Source organism: Struthio camelus, chromosome W, assembly GCF_040807025.1.
Source record: "Struthio camelus isolate bStrCam1 chromosome W, bStrCam1.hap1, whole genome shotgun sequence".
Lineage (NCBI taxonomy): Eukaryota > Metazoa > Chordata > Aves > Struthioniformes > Struthionidae > Struthio > Struthio camelus.
The window spans coordinates 42,396,293-42,416,488 of record NC_090981.1 but is presented as its reverse complement, the minus strand read 5'-3'; the positions used below and the strand labels follow the sequence as shown (position 1 = coordinate 42,416,488).

At 35.3% G+C, this 20,196-nt stretch overlaps 1 protein-coding gene across 10 annotated transcripts in view; it reads right to left on the bottom strand.

The window, feature by feature from the left end:
- LOC104152942 (DNA polymerase kappa) overlaps positions 1 to 20,196 on the bottom strand; it is a 35,831-nt gene that overhangs the window by 1,920 nt on the left and 13,715 nt on the right. For 9 of the 10 annotated variants that reach the window (XM_068925523.1, XM_068925517.1, XM_068925521.1 and 6 more), the window contains 11 exons: positions 16,095 to 16,247; positions 15,627 to 15,758; positions 13,781 to 13,934; positions 12,092 to 12,313; positions 10,177 to 10,301; positions 9,825 to 9,991; positions 7,663 to 7,695; positions 4,715 to 4,811; positions 3,184 to 3,355; positions 1,381 to 2,337; positions 129 to 180 (listed from right to left, as the gene is read on the bottom strand). In XM_068925523.1, coding sequence (XP_068781624.1) covers positions 129 to 180; positions 1,381 to 2,337; positions 3,184 to 3,355; positions 4,715 to 4,811; positions 7,663 to 7,695; positions 9,825 to 9,991; positions 10,177 to 10,301; positions 12,092 to 12,313; positions 13,781 to 13,934; positions 15,627 to 15,758; positions 16,095 to 16,247 — 2,264 coding nt within the window. The remainder of the gene's footprint in view (positions 1 to 128; positions 181 to 1,380; positions 2,338 to 3,183; positions 3,356 to 4,714; positions 4,812 to 7,662; positions 7,696 to 9,824; positions 9,992 to 10,176; positions 10,302 to 12,091; positions 12,314 to 13,780; positions 13,935 to 15,626; positions 15,759 to 16,094; positions 16,248 to 20,196) is intronic. The other variant, XM_068925524.1, reaches the window with a different exon arrangement.

The following is a 20,196-nucleotide window of genomic DNA, read 5'->3' as shown; positions in this document are numbered from 1 at the left end:
AAAAAAAAAAAAAAAAAGAAAAAGGAAACATACACAACACATTCACACAACTTTACAAAACTGAGTAACTTGACGGTGTTATTATTTTAAAGTAAGAGTTGTGTGATCAGCTTCCAAAACACTCTTACCTTTTTGTTCCTTGTGACTGATTTGTACACTGCTGTCCTCTGCTTAAACTTCCTGAAGAACAATTGGGAACAACCAAAATGAATTACTTATGCAGAAAGAATGCTGTGGAAAATACAGACCTAGCAGAACTTTTAAAAGAATAGCTCTGAGTAAAGCTTTTCCTTCCCATTCTTTTCTGACATACCTGAACTGAATCTCTCTCAAGAAGCAGGTAACATTTTATTATCTGCAGTTTCAGTACTGTCATATATTTTCTTTAAAAAATATGTTATTATTAAAAAACCTTTAGTTATTAAATTAAGGGATTAATTTGAACTCTGCTGCAGTTTTCATAAATATTTCAGCAGAACGTAGTTGATTTTCAAGGCGGTTATTGAAAACTATGTTTTCAAATTGTTTGTCCTTCAGAGGAAAAAAGAATCTTTACTAACAGGAAGATATTTCATTTAAAACAAAGCCTGTCTGCACAGCTAATAATCACACTGCTTATAACATTTCCTTTGTAAAAAATTCATATTGTAAGTCTTAACTGTGTTCTAGTAATTCCAACACGTTAATGTTTTAATTTTCTCTCATTAAGCTCCCAAGCTAGATTACGAACAAGGCATTTTCAGCAGCTACAGAAATATCTGTGCATGGCCTCTAATCTTGTCAAAGATTCTTCATCATTATAACCCTCAAATTAATTCTTCATCAAAAAGAGAAGCTGCTTGAGTAAATAAGCAATTGGTTTGGCATGTCACAAGTGCTGTTATGCGATATATTTTATTGGTGGGGGGGGGGGGGGAAGGTTTGCAAGTTCCTGCCTTTATGCTTTAGTTCACAACCTCTTTGTTTTTGCCAACATACTACTTAATGGAACTTTTCTGTCAACCGAATGAAATGATCCAGGCTAAAAACATTTTCACTGATAGAAATTTCAGAGGGACCTTACAAACACCTTTCTGAGCATGGTTGGGGGATAGCAAACATGGGACTAGACAGAAATGAGTAGTAATTCCTACATCACCTTCACCGCAAAAGAGAATGCACTGCGCAACTACTACAAATTCATAAATCTAATTTGTCATTGAAAGGGATTTGATATTTTTATTTAAAAAAAATGTTTACTCTTACACACACCTTACTCAAATTAATTTGTGGCAACAGTCTCAAGGCCCTGAAAAGTTCAAAGTATACCATAATCACATTATTTTTATTACACAAATTGGTAATTTGAACAATCAAACAAATCTTAATGCGCATACTCACCAACTCTGTTTGAATTTTCTGTATCATAAGTCTTAGTAGGACAATTGTTTTTTTCTGTCAGCTCCTGGATAATGCCTTTATTTAAGCAGATATCCACATGTCTATTAAACAACATAAGACTAGTGGTTTTCTGTTCTAAATTACAAACTGGACAAACAAGAACATTGTCTTCTTTGGCTTCAAAGAAACAGGATGAACTAGTTTCTTCCGTATTCTCAATCTTTTCAAGATGGTCTGCATTCTCCAGAGAAATTCTTTTGGGAAAAAGACACTGTTTTATACACACATTTCTAGCAATATCACCAAGCTGGCTAGGCTGTCTTTCTTTGTGAGGTTTAGCAACTACCATCTGAGTGAATTTTTCTGCGCTACTGCTAGCAGAGTTGACATCTGTACTTGCTGACTGGCATGTACCTGCTAATTGATCCATATTACTTTTTTGACATACCTCAACATTTTCATTTTTACAGCATGGAATAGAGTTAAATGTATTTTCTTTTGAACTCTCATTCTTCAATATTTCTACAGTATCTTTAACAAGACTCCCAGCAAGGCACTCATCAATATGTCTGTTAAGCTCCTCCAAACTACTGCTGCTTTGCTCCTCAAAGCACACAGGGCAGGTGAAGATCTTATGCACAGCAGAATTCTGCATGGCTGTGACTTTGCTAGTTTCTTCCATAAAATTTGCTGATGATTTCCTATCATGAAAGACCCGCTTATCTACATCTTCATTTAGAAAAAGATCCTCCCTGTTTTGTTGCCTTGCAGCTCGCTTTTTATCAAAAAAACTCCCTCTGGGAGCTGCTTCTGAATTTTTTGTGCAGAGTTCTTGGTTGGATTTCCCTGGCTCAAGCCTAAGAAAATTGATTTCTTTTCCTGATTTGAGAAAACTTTTAATACTTCTTTGTTGGTACTTCTTCTCTTCTTCACTTAGAAATCCTGATACTCGTACACCTAATGATGAAAAACAAAAGTTACAGCTTATAACACCAATTTTCTGAAATGTTGACATTAGTACTTAATGAACACCTTTCTCAGGTATATAACAACTCAATAAAAGCACACCCTAACTCTAAACAGAAGCCATACTACCTGCAAATGCTAACAGTGGATCACAAGATCCATACACTTTCTCATCATGCCTGAATACTTGCCCAACTCTATAACTAATTTCAGTTACCATGAAGTATTAACTGATTGCACTATAATGGGAGGCTATGAACTTAATAGTTACGTAAAATCAAGTCTGAAAGATAGTTCTGCGTAAAATTTTCCCATCAAAAATATTTTTTCCTTCAGTATGTTTTAATAGAACAAATCAGTTTTATTTATCACTGAATGGTTCAAATAGAAATACGTACAAGCACCTGAAGTACGTTGGGTCTTAAAATTCAAACGTACAATTAACTTCTGCAAGAAATCTGGTAACTTCTGTCAAAACACAGCATCTTCAAATTCTAAGCACTTTTATTTAAGGCTTTTGTTTCTATGCTGCTGTGGTACAAAGCAGATTTAAAAGCTCTTTTAAGGAAGTAGAACCAAAGACTGCTACGCATTAAGTTTCTGCTCTCATGCCAAGGTGTACATTGCTCCAGGGACAACAGGTGGTAGGAAAGATACAACCTAAGATAGTGAAACAATCCTGAGTCACTATTCAGCGCTCCAGAACTGCTCCACTATGCAAAAACTAGCAGGGTAACGGAAAAAGAATAAATCAGTTATTCCAATTTTACTTCAGAGTACAATCTATTATTTTGATACACAGTAACTCTAAAAAGGAACAAGTTTGAAATATTATACCCATTAGTCTTATCCGTAAAGGATGAGGAGAAACAGTATCAATTTCTGTCCCTAATAAGTCTTTAGCAACAGCAAATATTTCCTCCTCAGTAGAAACAGAAGATGGCACAGTTGAAGCTCTTGTTTTTACTTCAAAGTTCACATTCTTCAGCTTCAGGGTAACAGTTTTACCCTACGAAAGAAAGTTACACATCTACCACATGGCACAGAAACAATTCTTACGTAACTTCTATATAAAGGCGTTAAAGTCCTAGTCAAGACTCTACCTGTATTTGGGCACGGCAAGGGGCACTGCCAAGGACTTGTCTATAAGATTCTGTACTTGCTCCCAAACTGCTGCCAAAGATGAATTTTGTAAACTGGTTCATTTGGCTACAGTCCCCAGCAGACCATCTGCCAGCGGTGCAGAGTCAATACATTTCATGCTCTGGCTGCAGCCAGAACTTCTGCCACTGCCTATCACAAATGTTATTTCCTGACCCGGGAACTTTCAGCACCAGTTTTCTCAACCTTGCTGAGAAAACGAGTGAGGATCCTTAGGTGATATCCAATGAAGGGTCTGCTGAAAACTTCCTCCCGCACGGCGCTATCAGAACAACACACAGCATCTATGTATGTAAATACAGAGTCAGAAGAGCAAAATTCTGACTGAATTCTGAATTGCATGTATGCAATTCGGTAACCACATAATAATTCTCAGCTGCTTAGTAGTCCGCTAATCTAAAAGTAATTGCCATATTTTTCTTCAAATACAAAGCCCTTGGCAACAATTTTGAAACCATTTGTGTCATTTAGCATGTCCATCCAAATGTAAATAAACTGTACTTTGGTACTCTTGAAAGTTTACCCTTTGTCCTTCACAGCCACTGATTTCCCTTTCTTCCTGTCATCTTTTGAGACCAATTTTTTTTTATGGCTGAAGAGGGCTAATCAGAATTCTTCTAGGTCTTGAATGTTATTCCTTGCTTTACCACAAAGAGCACTATAGAAAATATGAACTGTTTTTTCCAGAGAAAAAACAGAAATTAGGGGGGAGAAGAAATACAGAGGCTGTTTATACCATTCACACCATTAAAAAATATGAATACCTTTTCAGCAAGTACAGGACACACGAACCTTTTAGAACTACGCTATGGGCTATCAGCTGGATCCTCTGTGAATACATGACACAGATCATGACAGAACGCCGTCCTTTAAACACATCAGAACTATATGATCGGCCAGAGCACAGATCCTAGACAGTCCACTCTTTTCAGTCGCTCCATTTGTTTATTAACATTGCTTTTTAGCATAAAATCTCTTGTATGTCAAATAATTTGGTGAATTAATTTAATTTTTCCAGAGATGATATTAAACAGCCATCTGAGCAAAATCAAATTTCTGTCTAAATCATGTGCAAATTAAAGAATGGAATCTTTTGAAGACAGAATGCAGGGTAGGATACTGCTGAAAGCCTTAGCACTAACACCGCATTTAATAAACCTGAATGCCAAGTGTTATCTTTCTGCAAGTAATAGAGAAGAGCAAATACCTTAAGTCCCTCTTTCTGTAACTCTTGAGCCAGGTCTCTGCAAAGTTCTCGACACAAGCTATACTGATCTTCTGCTGTGTTAATTTCACTGAACGTTCTAAGGAAAAGATAAGATTTTTTCAGTATGAATCCTAAAATTTGTTCAGTGACTATCTAAAAAATATGTTTCGAGCACTTTAACAAAACTACATCAGAAGAAGGTTGTAGGGGTTAAGTGTTGACTTCAGAGGGAGAATGAATATTAACATGAATACTATTCAGAAAGATCTATGCACGTATATGTGTTTCAAAAAAGATCACAAACCCCTCCAAATAATTTGGCAGTTTCAGCTTCTCATGAAGTATTTAAAAATGCAGATTTAGGCTCATTAATGCTTCAGTATTTACATGAGACAACACTAACACCAACTGAACTCACGGAGTGAGCCAACTCATTTGTATGTGGTCTCCTTTGTACAGTGCTGTGTAACATCAGAAGAATGAAAGGATTAGAAAGTCAACCTCAGAGCCAAGTACCAGAAATAAATAATGCAGATGCTAAGAAAAAGTTTGCCAGCTAGAATAATTATGGCTAGCCTCAGAGGAGGAAAAACAAGCTTTCTGCCAAAAATATTGCTATGTTGCTAACTGCCTTCCCAAGAGAGTTCCTTAGCAGGGGAATTACAGTTCTGGGTGGTGGTTTTTTTTTTTTTTTTTGGTGTGTATCTGCCTTTCAGTACTAACTGGAGAGGAAAGGCAACGTTTGGCCTGTAGTGGTTTTAAGAGAAGCTGGTAGCAAAACTTATGGCTGCCAGATGCTTTTGGGAAGGTCTCACAGATCCATTGTTTCACGCTAGCCTTTGTATTTAGGAATGTGAGGTCCCTGAACTTGTCGATTTCCCATCTCTTAAGTGACATTCAGGTTTACCTGACTGTGTGGAAAAGTCATCCCCTATCACGATTCACATTCCCCTAAGAACATTTGCAGGTTGTCAAAATAACTAAGGACGAACATTTCACTGTGGGTCCTATAACATTATCCAAGTGCTGTACTGACAACGCAGCATGGCAATGCTGCAGTAATTGGGAAACTGTAAAAACAGTAGCTTTGGAAGGGGTAGGATAGAGAGTGCATTTTCAGGCCCATCTCTTCCCCCCATGCAACTAACTGTACAACTTCAGCAGCACATCTCTCTTGCTAGTCTAAACCCATCTCTCTCAGGAAGGGGAGATGAAGAGAAGAAAAATACAAGGGTACAAGAGGCTACCCAGATTATCCATCTGCCTCCAAAACCAGCACAAGACTACAGTTCTGTTTCTCAGCTCTGGTGGTACTAAATCTTCTGGAGCTTATTTAGGCTGCCCACAACTATTAAGTCTCAACATGAATAAGAATCTTTTCCTATCTTCTTTTCTAAGATGAGACAACACATGAGGGTAGAAATAATTACTACAGCTCTGCACAGATTCCTTCCCCACAATATCTCCTTTTTAAATACAAACCTTAGAAAGTGACATACAGCACCTGCTTAAGCCACTTTAAGTTACTAAACATAAGTAAGGAAATGTAACATTTTCAGCTGCCCATGCAAAGTTAGCACTTGCCTTGCAAGTCTGCATTATGCAATACTCATTTCACACGTGACTGCAGGCTATTCTTCCTAAAAGACTGACGCTGTATTCGTTCTGCACACTGAACAGATGCATGGAAATCAGAAAAAGAAGAGGGAAGATGAAACAGGTTTGGTGCATCAGAAGAAGCAGATAAGAAACAACAAGGAAGAGAAGGCATCAGATTTTCTTTCAATTTCTCTTTGAAAAACTGAAGAGATACTAAGCAAGAATAAAATGGGGAGATGACATGGACACTTTCAAGAAGATTGCCTAATTTTGTGAAGAGGTAGCTATGATCTCATGCTTGAGATTTTACTGGGACTATGTGAATTGGGAAAACATATGCTGGGAAAAGAGAGAGAAGAAACGAAAGAGAAAACGTAAGAAAGCGGTTGGAAACTCATAAAAATATCTTAGCAAAACTTCATCACAGGAAGCGATAAGCACATATAATGTGCTTATCCTGGCATAAAATAGAAACATGCCGAAAACTACATAAACTTCCAAGCTTCGGGTCATATGAAGGCCTTTGTGAGCCAATGAGAAAGCTCTCTCAACTGCATACTGAAAAGTATGTCATCCATAGAAACTAATACAATCATTTTCTATTGATGGCCTGGATTCACTAAATTAGGTGGTAAAAATGGAAAAGACCAGGACTGGGGGGTACATAACAGTCTTTAAGTACACAAAAAGGTTTTGCTAAGAGGAAGGAAATCTAATTGATCTGAAGAACAATTAGGGCTTAACTTACTAGTTAAGTAGATCTGTCCTAATTGCAAGGACACCAAAGCACTGGAATAGCTTATCTATGGGAGATTGTGGTGCTTTGTTCAGCAGAGACTTAAGAACAAGCTACACAAAAGTCTCTCAGGAGTGACCCGTGTATAGGTGATTTTGCCTTAGGAATGGGAGGATGGTAGACTTCATCAGTTTTCAGGTTTCTCCACCTTTCTATGATGTTAGGACTGCAGACATTCCCTTAGAATGTAATCAGAACAACAACAACAGTTAAAAATTGGAACATATTAGAGACATTAACCTAGAACATAAAAAAAAATTCAAATTTTTATATTCCCACTGCATATTATGGCTTAAAGACCATTTGATGCATTAAAGGCATTAGGAGAAGCAGATAATGAGAAAAGAGAAGAGAGAAATAGACAGGAGTAACTCTAAAATTCTGAAGCAAAAAAGGAATCTGAACTGAATTTGATAATCTGATGTAGTGAACTCACTGTACATGCAATTAGCTTTTTAACACAGGCAGCTATATGGTGAAATTATTTGACAAAAAAAATTTTTACACTAGTTGGTATTAAGTGGGTAATCTTTTCAATATTAAAAAGGCATACCTTTCAGTGCTCATACTTTTTCTTTCTCCATCCCTTTAAAAGAAAAAATATTTTATATACTCACTTTACTTATAATTGTTACCTTTTTAATAAACTCCGAGTCAACCATCCACGTCTCAATAAATAACAGCAACCTTTTCTATAGTCTGGATGTTAGCTTTTTCTACAAATCTTACATAACAAGTTTCAGAGCGTACAAAAAGGAAACGATATGTCCATAAAACTTATACTACTATAGATGAAGTAGAGTCATAGAACAGTCACAGATGTCAATAAAAAGTCTACAGTTTGTAAAATTAGTCAGCCTTCTCCATTATTACGAGTCTGTTGAGTTAAAAACAAAACTAACATAAACTAACTACAATTCCTACACTGTCTTGCCAAGCTATATACTACAAAGTACTTTGACAAAAATCCTGAGCATACTACCAATATTTGTTCATCTGAGGGATTAGTTTGCTTTCTGTCTTAGACTATCGTCCTTTTTAAAGGGGATGAATATTTTTTTCCTCATGGTTGTTTCGTTCTTTTGACTAAGCATCCTTTAACAATTGTTCTTCATAAAAGCAGTTCCTCAGAGGATTTTCTTTAAGTTCTTTTTCTGTTTATAAGTCTGAGAAATAACAAGTTTGGTATCCTCACCCTTCCTAAAAGAAGCTGGTCAAAGACAATGACTATAAGATGAAACATTTACTGATGAATCAGATGTTGATATGTTACAGGCTTGCTTTCTCCACCTTAAAAATCAACAAAATCAACTTGGTATCAGTAAAAATCAAACTAAAAAAATCAATTTCTTAGACAATACAATTAAAAACATTTTCTTCACTTTCATCTTTTGAAATACTTCTACTTTTTTTTTTCTTTTAAATGTACTATGAGATTTCCCAGACTATACAACAGCTAAACAGGGTAAACAAAGGAAGATAGTGCATCAGTTCCTAAAGAATCATTTGAGGTTGCATTATCAGAACAGAAATAAAGTATTTGGACAACCTCATTTCATCTTTTGGCAAGTCACCTTTACAAAGTCAACCTTCCTGCATATTTTGTTTCAAGTTAAAACTTCTGCAAGGGAAAAGAAAAACCCCTAAGATCTGTGGTAGTACCCTAGTGGCCTACAAATTGCTAACTGTATATATGATTTTGTCATCAAGTGAAAAATGGAAGATCAATCCTTGTCAGAGAAGTAATGTAAATAACACAGAATAGGTTTTTCTGAAGTACTTAAGACGCTTTGGAACCTAACTCCTAATTAAACCAAATCAAAGTCCCAAATCACTTTTAAATAGAATTTCAGCACTTTTGAAAGCTACCTAGAAGCAATATTTAATGAAGGAATACTTAAAAGAAAGGGCTCAGAATCCTTAATTAAGACTCTTGGTTACTTAAGACAGCAAATTTGTGTTTGTTTGTTTTGTTTTTAAGAACAAGACAGAGTTACATATTTATGTTCAGGGCAGCCTTAGCAGTGACGCATATTATTGAAAAGATGTACTTACTGGAAAGAATAATTTCCCCCCTTCCAAATAGGAAGGAGGCTAATCACCCATTCTGATACCCTAGTAGTATGACCTTCAAAGAACAGACATGAAGGGGGGTATAGAAATACTCCGTTCTAAGTCCAGCAAATTCACAAATAGTTATTACAAATATGTACACAAACATGAAGGGAGGCACAGAATTGAAGGCAGATACTTAACTTACTTTCAATAGTGAATGAAGAAGATCAGACACCGATGTGAATGTTACAATCATACAGTAATAATAAAGAGCAAGGGTTGCTCTTAGAATCTCTGTTTAGGGTCAATTACTCATTTCTCACTAGTTATTTTAGTAATTATGAAGTTATCCTAAACAATACTACCTTAATATCTTGATATACACTTAGGCACAACTTCTATGACCCTTTTTGGGTTTCACATATTAGACATGGCTGTTACACATAACGGCCAAATATTATAAAGCAAAAGTTTTGTATCTTTCTTGTAAGCATACTAACAACACAGGCACCACAAAACTACTTAAAAATATATATATTAAATGAGCCACATTTTCATATCTGTTGAGTTGCCAGTAAAATGTCTTAAAATATATACTATGTAACACATACTATAAAGCATTTAACAAACTGCAAATGCATAAAAAGCCCCAGAACATACTTTTCCAAATGTGTTGAGCCCAAACCAAGTGATATCTCCAAGAAATTATGCCAAGACGCTTCTGAAAAAAGAAGAGAAAGCAGTGCCCTCTGCTGGTAAAGTTCTGAGCAAGTCACAATTCCAAGGGCTTTTAACATCTTCTCTGTTACTTTTCCTATACCTGGCACCTGAAAAAGAGCAAGTATCAATGAGCTGGAAACTTCCCATTTGTAGATTCAATATCTACACAATTTACTTCAAACACTACTGGGCAAATTACCTAAAAAAAGGTATATTTATTTAGTAAAAATCTTGCTTTTAGAGCATAAAAAAGCATATACGATTGTATAGTAAATGTCATGGTATCTCTTACCTTCCTAATGGGCAAATCTTTCACGAAGTCTAGCACAGCTTGTCTCTCCGGAGTAATTCTGTATTGTCCATTAGGTTTATTATGATCACTGCACATTTTTGCTAACATTGTATTTGGAGCTATTCCTTTAAAAAAAAAAAAAAAAAAAACATACACACGCAACAATAAACATACTTTATTTAAAATACAAGACAATCTTTAATTTCAGTTGTTCAGGAGCTAAAGGTGCAAGAGTAACCTACACACTTGGCAAAGACTAAACATAAGCAAAAGAGGAGATAACTGATGATAACTAGATTTGTTATAATTCTGCAGAATTTTTTGTAATAGACATGCAAGAACTTAAGTATATAAATACATAGGGCAGCTTAAATATAACTGATGCACCAGATGAAGCATACCAACTATTTCGAGATAGTCAAGGTAACACAACACTGTTACTGTAATCAGTCACAAGGGGTTAAATTTCACGTGTTTAAAAATAACATCAGTTACCTGACTGAACAATTTTATGATGCCAATAATTACAGTAAGAGAAAAGGAAATGTTTACATTAGTTATAACAAAGTCCAATCTAAAGGAGATATTTCCTAATCACAGTTCAGCAAAAAGACTAAATTAATTTTGACTAAATTTAACAAACTAAATTCTTCTGTGGACTACCACTACTATGTAGTTATTTAGTATTAATATATATATATATATATTTCAATTATGCTGTTTGGTAGAGAAGGGACTTTTCTCTTTTCCAAAGTAAGTTTTTAGAAATAAACTCTGAAATAATAAACAGACAAATAGAATTATTCTCCTCCACAGTCCAAGTGATCTAACTTTTGATTTGTTTAATAAATTATTGCTGTAATTTATTAGTCAAGATGGTAGAAATAATTCTATCATTACCGCTTATCATATTTTTCAGCCTTCTCTTTTTCACTTTTGGGTATAAAACCCCTGATGCACTTACGAGAGCTACGTCTGTTTTCTAGACGGCAGCTCATCCTCAGGAAGACAAAACTTCAGCAGAATAAAATTCTTATTTTGCCACCACTCGTGATATAATATTTGTGGGGTCTTATCCTGCCTCTTCCCGTTCGCTGTTCCTTTACCTCTGCTTACACTTGACATTTCCCTGATCACTACTCGGCTGCCCATTCTTCCACACCTGCTTCATAAAGCTCAGCACTCCCAGATGACTCACTGTACTGGACCACAAAGCCACAAGGACAGCATCCAAACTGAGTGGCTAGGAATTTGTTATTTTCTAAGGACCTAATCCAGATATCGTCAGAACAGTAGACACTTGCAGGTAGGTTGCATAAAGTTAAAAGATCTAAAACTTGAAAGATAAATATTAATAAACTATTTACCAGCTTTTGAACTTCAAAACTTACTTATAACATTTTAATGAATTTTAATATTGCATAATCAAGGAACAACAGTGTGGAGAACCATTAGAGTACTTAACTATATAGGTCTGCTATACCAACCAACAGCAGCCAGTGACAGATTTCTCTATGACACAGGCTTATAAAAACAATCTATGTGAGGCACTAACAAGTATCATCAGTGTTAAGACTAGCACCTGAGCCCCCAGTCATTCTTCCATGTTACTTCTATTTCAAAAAAGAAAGAAAGAAAAAGTCACGTTCTTTTTGCTAAGATCTTTGCAAATACTGAGAAAGCTTTTATAAAAAAATAAATAAATAAATAAAAACAGGAATGGGTTTGATTCCTATAACATTTCTTGAGAGACCTGAAAGTCAGTCTTTACAGACCTGCAAACAGGTCATACTACTTTGCAGCACAAGAATGCTGTGGCAATGCTGATTTCTTATAGCTGTAATGCCCTCTGAGATTTCTGTGTGGAAGACGTCATAGAAATACAAAGCATTATCACTCATACGTGTCTGAATACCTGCACTAGCAGTCAGTCTGGTTTTCTGTTCAATCCTAAAGCGAATTTCCTTCACAACTTCCTCTGCAGAAGTTCCAAAGACGATCGAATTCACTGCTGGCAGATTTCTCTGTTCCGGGTGGTCATCTGTCAGAGATGCATTGTCTTCGAACAGTAGCGGTGAAGAAGAGAACGTATCTTCATTTAAATTGAATTTGGTGGACATGTTCATATCCTGTTTATCTATGTTACAAAAGAATTCACAATGAATCCATCCATATACAATGTATATTTTATTGACTACCTTCTGCAGTGGCTGAAAAGAAGTAGAATAGCAACTTTACTTTTTTTATTCAAACAGAAAAAGTGTATAATTACTTACCTAAAACAACCAAGCAATACAACTATTTTAAGAAAGGGGAGTCATAACAGCTTTGTTAGTAATATGATTTGAGCTTGACTTTAGATTAGAAGATCTGGCTAGGAGACTGGACTTTTCCTCCAGAAAAACATCAAGGTTTAAAGCCCTGTGGCTGTAACAGCAGAAGAACGTCAAGGTTTTGGCATTATTTTTGTTTCATATCAGAGTGAAAGATGGAGGGTCCCTTTTTTTGTAGAAGTAAAAATCCTTTGCAGAAGCTTTTTTCAGAGTTCTCCAAGCAAATTAAGGTTCTAGAATATCTAGTTCTAGAATAGCAACCTGGTGAGCTTCTTATTTGTACCTGCAGTCATCACAGAATCTGTAAAATCAGCAGCCTTGCATTTGACTCTACAAACACTTTACTATTACAGGTTCACATTCTTACTGTTTGCTTGTGTTTCAAAAGAACACAGACTTGAAAAAAAGCACAAAGAAAGAGACATGTGACTACACGTTAGCGACAACTATTTTGTAAAGACAATGTCAGTTTGGTGCTTTTTGTTCTACTAATGCTTTTCAGTATAGTGTATCCTTGATTATCCTCTTGGCTATGTCAAAGGCTGTTTCAATCATTTTTGAGCACTGAGAATATAAATGTTTCGGTTTGTGCATCAAACATCAGCATGACTCTTTTTTACTATTCCCAGCTGTGCATATCGCTGTGGGTGTGGTTCCAACTACATCTTCTGGAGCCAAATGCAATGCAGTCATATTTTAATCACTACTGTACTCTTGCAGAGTTCACCTCTTTATACGTTTTTAGTCTTGTAAAACAGTCACATTAATAGAGCTTATGCACACTTGTCTTTGCAAGATAATATCTCATGTTTCTGCTATACAGGACTTACTGTACTACTAGGAAACACCCTTTCAAAGTATCAATAACCTTTAGAACAACACATTTACTTATTCTACACCTTTTAAAGTAATAAGGTTAATCCTACTTACTTGCACAATTAAATTGTTGAATTGTAAAGGCAAAATACATACCTAAAACATTCAGCTGGGATTAACAAACCTAGTGCTATTTATCACATGAAATAATTAGCAAGTTAAAAAAAAAAAAAAACAGAAAACACTTCCCCAATTCTGATTCATCATCAGCACAGCTCTTATGCATGGGTGAGTAGTAGAGAAAGTTAACACACAACCTATACAAAAATCAGAGGCAGAGAGTACATGGCAGTACAAATCATCCATGGACTTACGCTTAAGTACTTGTACTTTTAAACTGGTGCAGTTTATTTGATGTGTACATTAAGTGCATAAAAACAGAGCAATTAACTTACCATTTTCTGTAGTGTTTTCTGTGTTGAAGAAGTACCTTCTCTTATCTTCAGGCCAGTTCAGTCTTTCCTCCAAGTACTCTGTTATATTCAGATAGGCTTCATCTAGGCCCATAGGCATAAAATTGGGATCATATTCAGCCAATATTTCTCTAACCTTGACAAACATATAGTGAAAGTTTAAAGCCTTTTTGCTGTAACAGCATATTTTAATACATAATTTTCAGGTGAACAAATGTATTCTGAGGCTTCATGATGACCAAGCAATACTTGAGATATTTATAGAACAAATAATTTATTGTCAATGAAAACGTATAGCACCGATTCTCACAAGTAGCAAGATAACAGAAATAAGTAAGAGCTAAACAGGGGTTTTGAGTAACCCCTTTTACTGTAGGGTCACTAAGATCAGTGTATAAAGACCCCACAGACAACTAGGTTCAGAGACATTACAGTAACCTCATGAGCAAAACACTGGGGATCTGGGAACTCGTTTGAACTTTGGAACAAGTGCATGACCTGATGCACTCTCTTGCACTGTGCATCAGACAGGTTATGTAGAGAAAAACTAGGTTTTTAATTACATTCAAACTAAAGTAATAATCAATGGTTTGGGGATAGTTTAGAGCACTGTTCAGGACTGCAGACAAAAGTTATCACAAACTCTTTAATGATAGCTGCATCCTCCCAAAAGGCAACATCTTGAATCAAACTGCCACAATAAAATCTTTATCTTTTCTCCTTTTCCCTTTCTTTCTTTTTTTTTTTTTTTTTTTTTTTAAAAAGAAGGAAAATTTGACTGCCTCATGTTTTCTTTCAGTTTTGGTCAAATTCTTAGGTATCATAACATTTGGTCACACGTACTTCATCTTTCTGAAACTGATAGGATTCGCTGCATAACTTTCAAGGACAAAATGAAACAACACGTTTAAATGTTTTCAATCCAAATCCCAAGAATAAATATAAAACCAATCAATCTGCACCTTTAACACTTTTCCTTTTATCTGAAATAACAAATGAAATACATATCATGTAATCTGAGATCATTAACAAGTTCAAAGCCATTCTCAAATACTTTTATTTACTTAAAACAGAAGTGAGCAAAATCAAATTCAAACAAAATTAGTAATTAGCTTATTTTTATCCATGGGAAGAAGTTCAGGCTTGAAAAAAATGGATCTTGGTGTAATCTTATTGAAGTCAACAGACTTGTACCACGCACGAGTTTGATTTAAGATCTACAAATCTACAAAGCACACAGTCTCTCCCTCCCTTTCTCTCTCTCTCTCTTTTTTTTTTTTAACATGACTGTGCATATTCTAAGTGTTTTTCCTGATGCTGAGTAAAATTTCTTCCTTTGGAGAAAGATGTGATTTCTTTCCTCCATAACTGTTTGCACTTTACTTCAAAACAAATTTATCTTCATTTTGAACTCACTAATGCTCCTTGCTTCTCTCTCCAGTAATTAGCACTGCAAATGATTATTATGCTTTGTATGAAATAGATATCTCCAAGCTTCCTACGTTCTTGCAGCTGCCTAATAATCAGTTTATGCTCCATATAATAAAAGTATAATAGGGCTTAATTGGTGTTACTAATTCATTATATAGTTGTGAAAACCTCTATCAGCATCACTACTGACTTCATTAAAATCGCAGTATGGATGAATGTAATGCTTTTTCACCTCCTTGCCAAAAAGCACCAATGTTCTATTTAATTTATATTCAAAGCCATATCACTGAAGAGTTAAAAATTTAAACTACCACTTTTCATGTTATCTAAAACTGTTGTATTCATCAAGTTAAGAACAGAGTACATTGATTTTTGGTTAGACTTCTTTCAGACTTACCTCTTTACTCACTTTGCCATATTTTTCGAAGTTTAATGGCACTATGGTTAGATGTGGACATAGCTTTTTAGCAATAAACCCAGGCATGGCTGCACGTACACCAAATCTCCTAGCATGGTAATTTGAGGTGGACTTGGGAGAGAAGAAATAGTTTTAGTGTTCAATAATCTAGTTCTAACTACAAAGCTCCACATAGAAAGAACTGATGAAGCTGAGGGTTAATATACAAGTTTTTTTTTCCCCTTCCCATCTGTCTACAGCCTTTAAACATTCATCACTACATTTCACTAAAAAATAAAATCCATCCTATACAGTCTAAGAATAGATGTTTCCTCTATTGTTATTTTTCCCACATACACTCTTAAAAATTCTCTTTATAACAGTATCATTATGTTATGCTATTATACGTTTAATTATTCTTCAGAGTCATATAATCTATTTCTGTACTAGCTTGACATTTGGCCTTACCAACATACTCATTGATCCCACTGCTATAGGCTTCTCCTTCAGCTCTGGGTTGTCTCGCATTTCTACAGCGGCATAGAAGGCATCCATGTCAATGTGCACAATAGTACAGCTAAGGTCACGGCTCTGTTCCAGTTCCATCACAAGTTTGTCCACCTGAACAGTGTATACAACCAATAATTAAAACCCCATTTACCTGGCAGAAGTGCGTTAGTATAGATCATTCTAAAAACTCAAAAGCATCTGGCGCATAGTTTAAAAAAAAAAAAAGTTTCTGATGCAACTCATTCTCTGAGAGAACCCTGCTGCAGCAAAAGTTCCAAAAAAAAAAAAAAAAAAAGTTTATTCATGCATAGCCATTCACCATTTATATTTGATATGTACCAATAACCAAATTCTTTTTGCTAGATATCTTTAAAAGTGTTGCATCTATACTGAGGTCCTTGTGATATTCTGAACAAATCTGTATTCCATTTTGGATATATGGAATATCAAGATACATAAGGAGCAAATCTTGTTTGGCTGTATCTGTTAGAATGCTGTTGTTACATGAATATTCTCATCTTCCTAAGTGGTGACGCAATCGGTATGGCCTCCTCCTTTAACCTTTACTTCCTTCACTATCAGACTCCTGCTTGCGCTAGATCTTACAGCAAAAGGGAGAGAAAAAAAATAGAACATACACATAGACTGCTATAATTAAACACTTCTGGTCTTTAAGAACTGCCATTACCATACAATTTAGCAATCTATTCTTCTTTCAAGAGCTGCATGTATGTATTTCATTTCAGAAAGTTGTCCGGCAAAAACACCTAAGTGCTGGAATCTTGAACTAAAAAATGAATTAGAATAAAAAATACAGTAAGACAAAATTATTCCGTGTAAATGTTTGTATCAGCAAAGGAGGCTTCAATAATAGTGCAATGTTGAGTAAAAACCTGTGCAAGTATCATTGACTTAAAACATTTTTCACAAACACTATCAATGTAGAATGGGTTTTAGTTGAAAGCTCAGAAGTTCCTTCTAGAGGTTACTGAGTTAGAATAAGTTTAGCACTGAAGAAAATACAGTTACAGATTTGTTTAGCTGAAATAATTTGTCCTTTCGGCTTTTTTTTGGAGAAGCTGTAAGAGAGTCAGGGAGAGGGAGGGAGGGAGAAAACTGTAATTGCATTGCCTCCTAAGTTCAAAAATCAGATCCTTTACACATATCCAATGTCTGCAGCTTCCCTTAGAACTTGGAGGGGGGAGAGACACATTATCCAATTCAGAGAGAAGCCTGGTAAGACCCACTGAAGATGCAGCTTCAGCTAATGTGACACAGGTTATTGAAAACAAACAAAAAAAATATTAGCTAATAGAATGTAAATTTCCAGCACTCCTAATTGAAGCTATCACATTTCAGAAAACTGGCTCAGATAGGTAAAGAAGAGACCAACAACTCAAAGGACAGACCCTTCTATCTTGTCCTGTCAGGAAAAAGTAGGTCTCAGAAACAAACAGGTCCCTGTCCCGCCTAGTAAACTACTGCTAATCCCTTCTTAATATATATTATATAAGGCTGGAAGGCTAGCAAAACTGCAAGGTGACTTTGACAAGAAGCCCATACATAGAAAGCAGAGAGTTGCTCTTGTATGTTAAAGACACAACTCGTTGAGGGAAGAAGATATATCTCCTTGTAGACTGAGCAGTACTCTGCTTGATCAGCTCCACCATGGTCCAAGGCAGAGACCAAGCAGACAGTTCTCGCGACAAAACTTTTTCTTGATCGTGCTTCTTAATTTGTTTGCATTCCTTTACAAAAAGACTTGCAGATGCTGTGTTTGTTTCTGAAATACCTTTCAAATATGAACGAGGTAAGAACCGTGAGATTCATCAGTAAACTTGACTGTATTACTTAACAGGCAATTTTTAAGATTTGTAATATACTGATTTTAGATAAATATGTGGTCAGTACCACACACCGTTCTAGAAGCAAGAGAAGCAAATCTGAAAAGGAAAAAAAAGGAAAGAATAAAGGAAGTGCTATCAAACTGTGATCTTTTAACCACATTAATGACTATGCTAACCTCTATGTACACAACAAAAGGCTGTTGCTGTTAAAAAAAAAAAAAAAAAAAAGAAGAAGAAGAAGAATCAATGAGCTTCAGGCATCATAGAGCTCAAAACATGAAGTAATGAAATGGAACTGAAGTTTTACTTTGCTTGCAAGTATAAGGACACTCACACACACAGGACATCAAGGTACCAGTGCAGAAGTGTCTCTGGCTTGCTTGCACTAGGTTCGTGGTCCTGAAGAGGAATTATTTCTGTGCAATTTGCAGTTACTTGAACACTGTTCCTCTCTTTTTTTCCCCCCCCGAGTTATTTAAAAACAAACACACACACACCACTAATCCAAAGAAACATCCTTAGAGAGGAAAATACTTGAACAAAGACAGGTGGCTATGAGTGTTGCACCTGAGTAATGATTATGATTTCCCAACCTTTTTTCTGGTTTGCTCCAAGTTCTTTTGAGGAGTGAAAGGCTAGAATGGGTCCTCAAATTAGGCTATTCCATAAAGAAGAACACAGTATGCTCCCTGAGGTTACTAGGCTGGGCAAAATGGTTTGGACAAATTTAGGGCTCAAGGGGAAAGTGCTGCAGGCAAGCCATTCAAACAGCAACCAAAGACATAGCAGAGAAGTTACATGATGCAATACATAGAAAAAGGATAGATTGTCACATTTGAATCCTTCTGGACTAATCTTATTTTCGTTATACTATTAATTCAGCAAGGGTTAAGTCATCCTGTCATCAACAAAAGGATGACTTTATGTTGCTTTTTTAAATATTGTATTTTACAAGTCATTTGCGGGTTACCCTCAAATTCAAATTGCTTAATTACTTTCAAGAATACTCTCTCTTGCTTCTCTAGTTACGTAACTTAATCTTTATCTTGGTTTATCATATTTATAACAAATCTTTTTTTTTTTTTTTGCTTTTTCTTCCCAAATGTATGTCTAACATGATATTTATTGATTAGCTAACATATCCTTCCCCCTCCCCCAAAAAGGTAAAATTACATTAAACTGATGAGAAATACAAAAATAATAACCCCTCAAACAGAAAGAAAAAAAAATAGAAGTAATATGCCAAAATAAATACACCTAGACTTACTGTAAGAGTCCTGTGCACCTACACTTCTCTAGTAAGATGAAGAAAGTTATGGAATAGTTTCTTAGAGGCAAGCCAGGTTGAGAATTTCATCGTTGAGAAATTAAATTTTGCTTCTAGCTATTTTTAGACGATCTAAAAAGTAACCTGGCATTATTTCTTATCCCATGATGCAAAAGTGTAATTTTTGTATCTTAAATTGCATTAAAAAATTGCTTTATCAAAGAAAGATATGAAAAACTTATTGAAAATCTCTTTTATATTTGTAAAAGCATCTGACACGGCGAAGAGAGACCAAACACTGATACCACTTAATAAGATCACAGCAATTATTTACAGAGGAAAAATCTGGCTAAAATCCCTATGCATAAAATAGCAAACATCAGTAGAACAGCTTGCAAATCTGGTAGCAGTTGAATATACTTTAAAGTATTATTAACTACTGCTGCGCTTCAAGTAATTGCACTGTATGCAGTAAGACTACTCTAAATTTGTCACAGACAGTTTCTCAAAAATAAAGAATTGCATGATTCTATACATGTGTATATATGTAAAATTTCCCTATAAGACCACAGTGACATTCATTAGGAAAACTCCAAATTACCTTTTATATTTCAGTTTAGTAAAAAAAAAAAAAAAAAAAAAAACCAACAACTATGAAATATTCCAAAAAGGAAACGGCAGCTTATCACCAATGGTGATAAGTGCCCTTCTGCAAAGAGGGCTTTTTAAAGAATATTGTAAAAATATTAGCAGACATTTTAGGTTTCTTAAAATATCATCACAGATTTCTTGGTATATATACACTTTAGCATCGAGAAAGAGAGCATTATGCTGCAGAATCTGTTCATCTTATTTTTTCCAACATGCAACCAAGATTTTGTCCAATAAATCCAACACCACCTTGAGGTTTTTAGTTAGTTTGTATTTACATTATGACACTTGCATT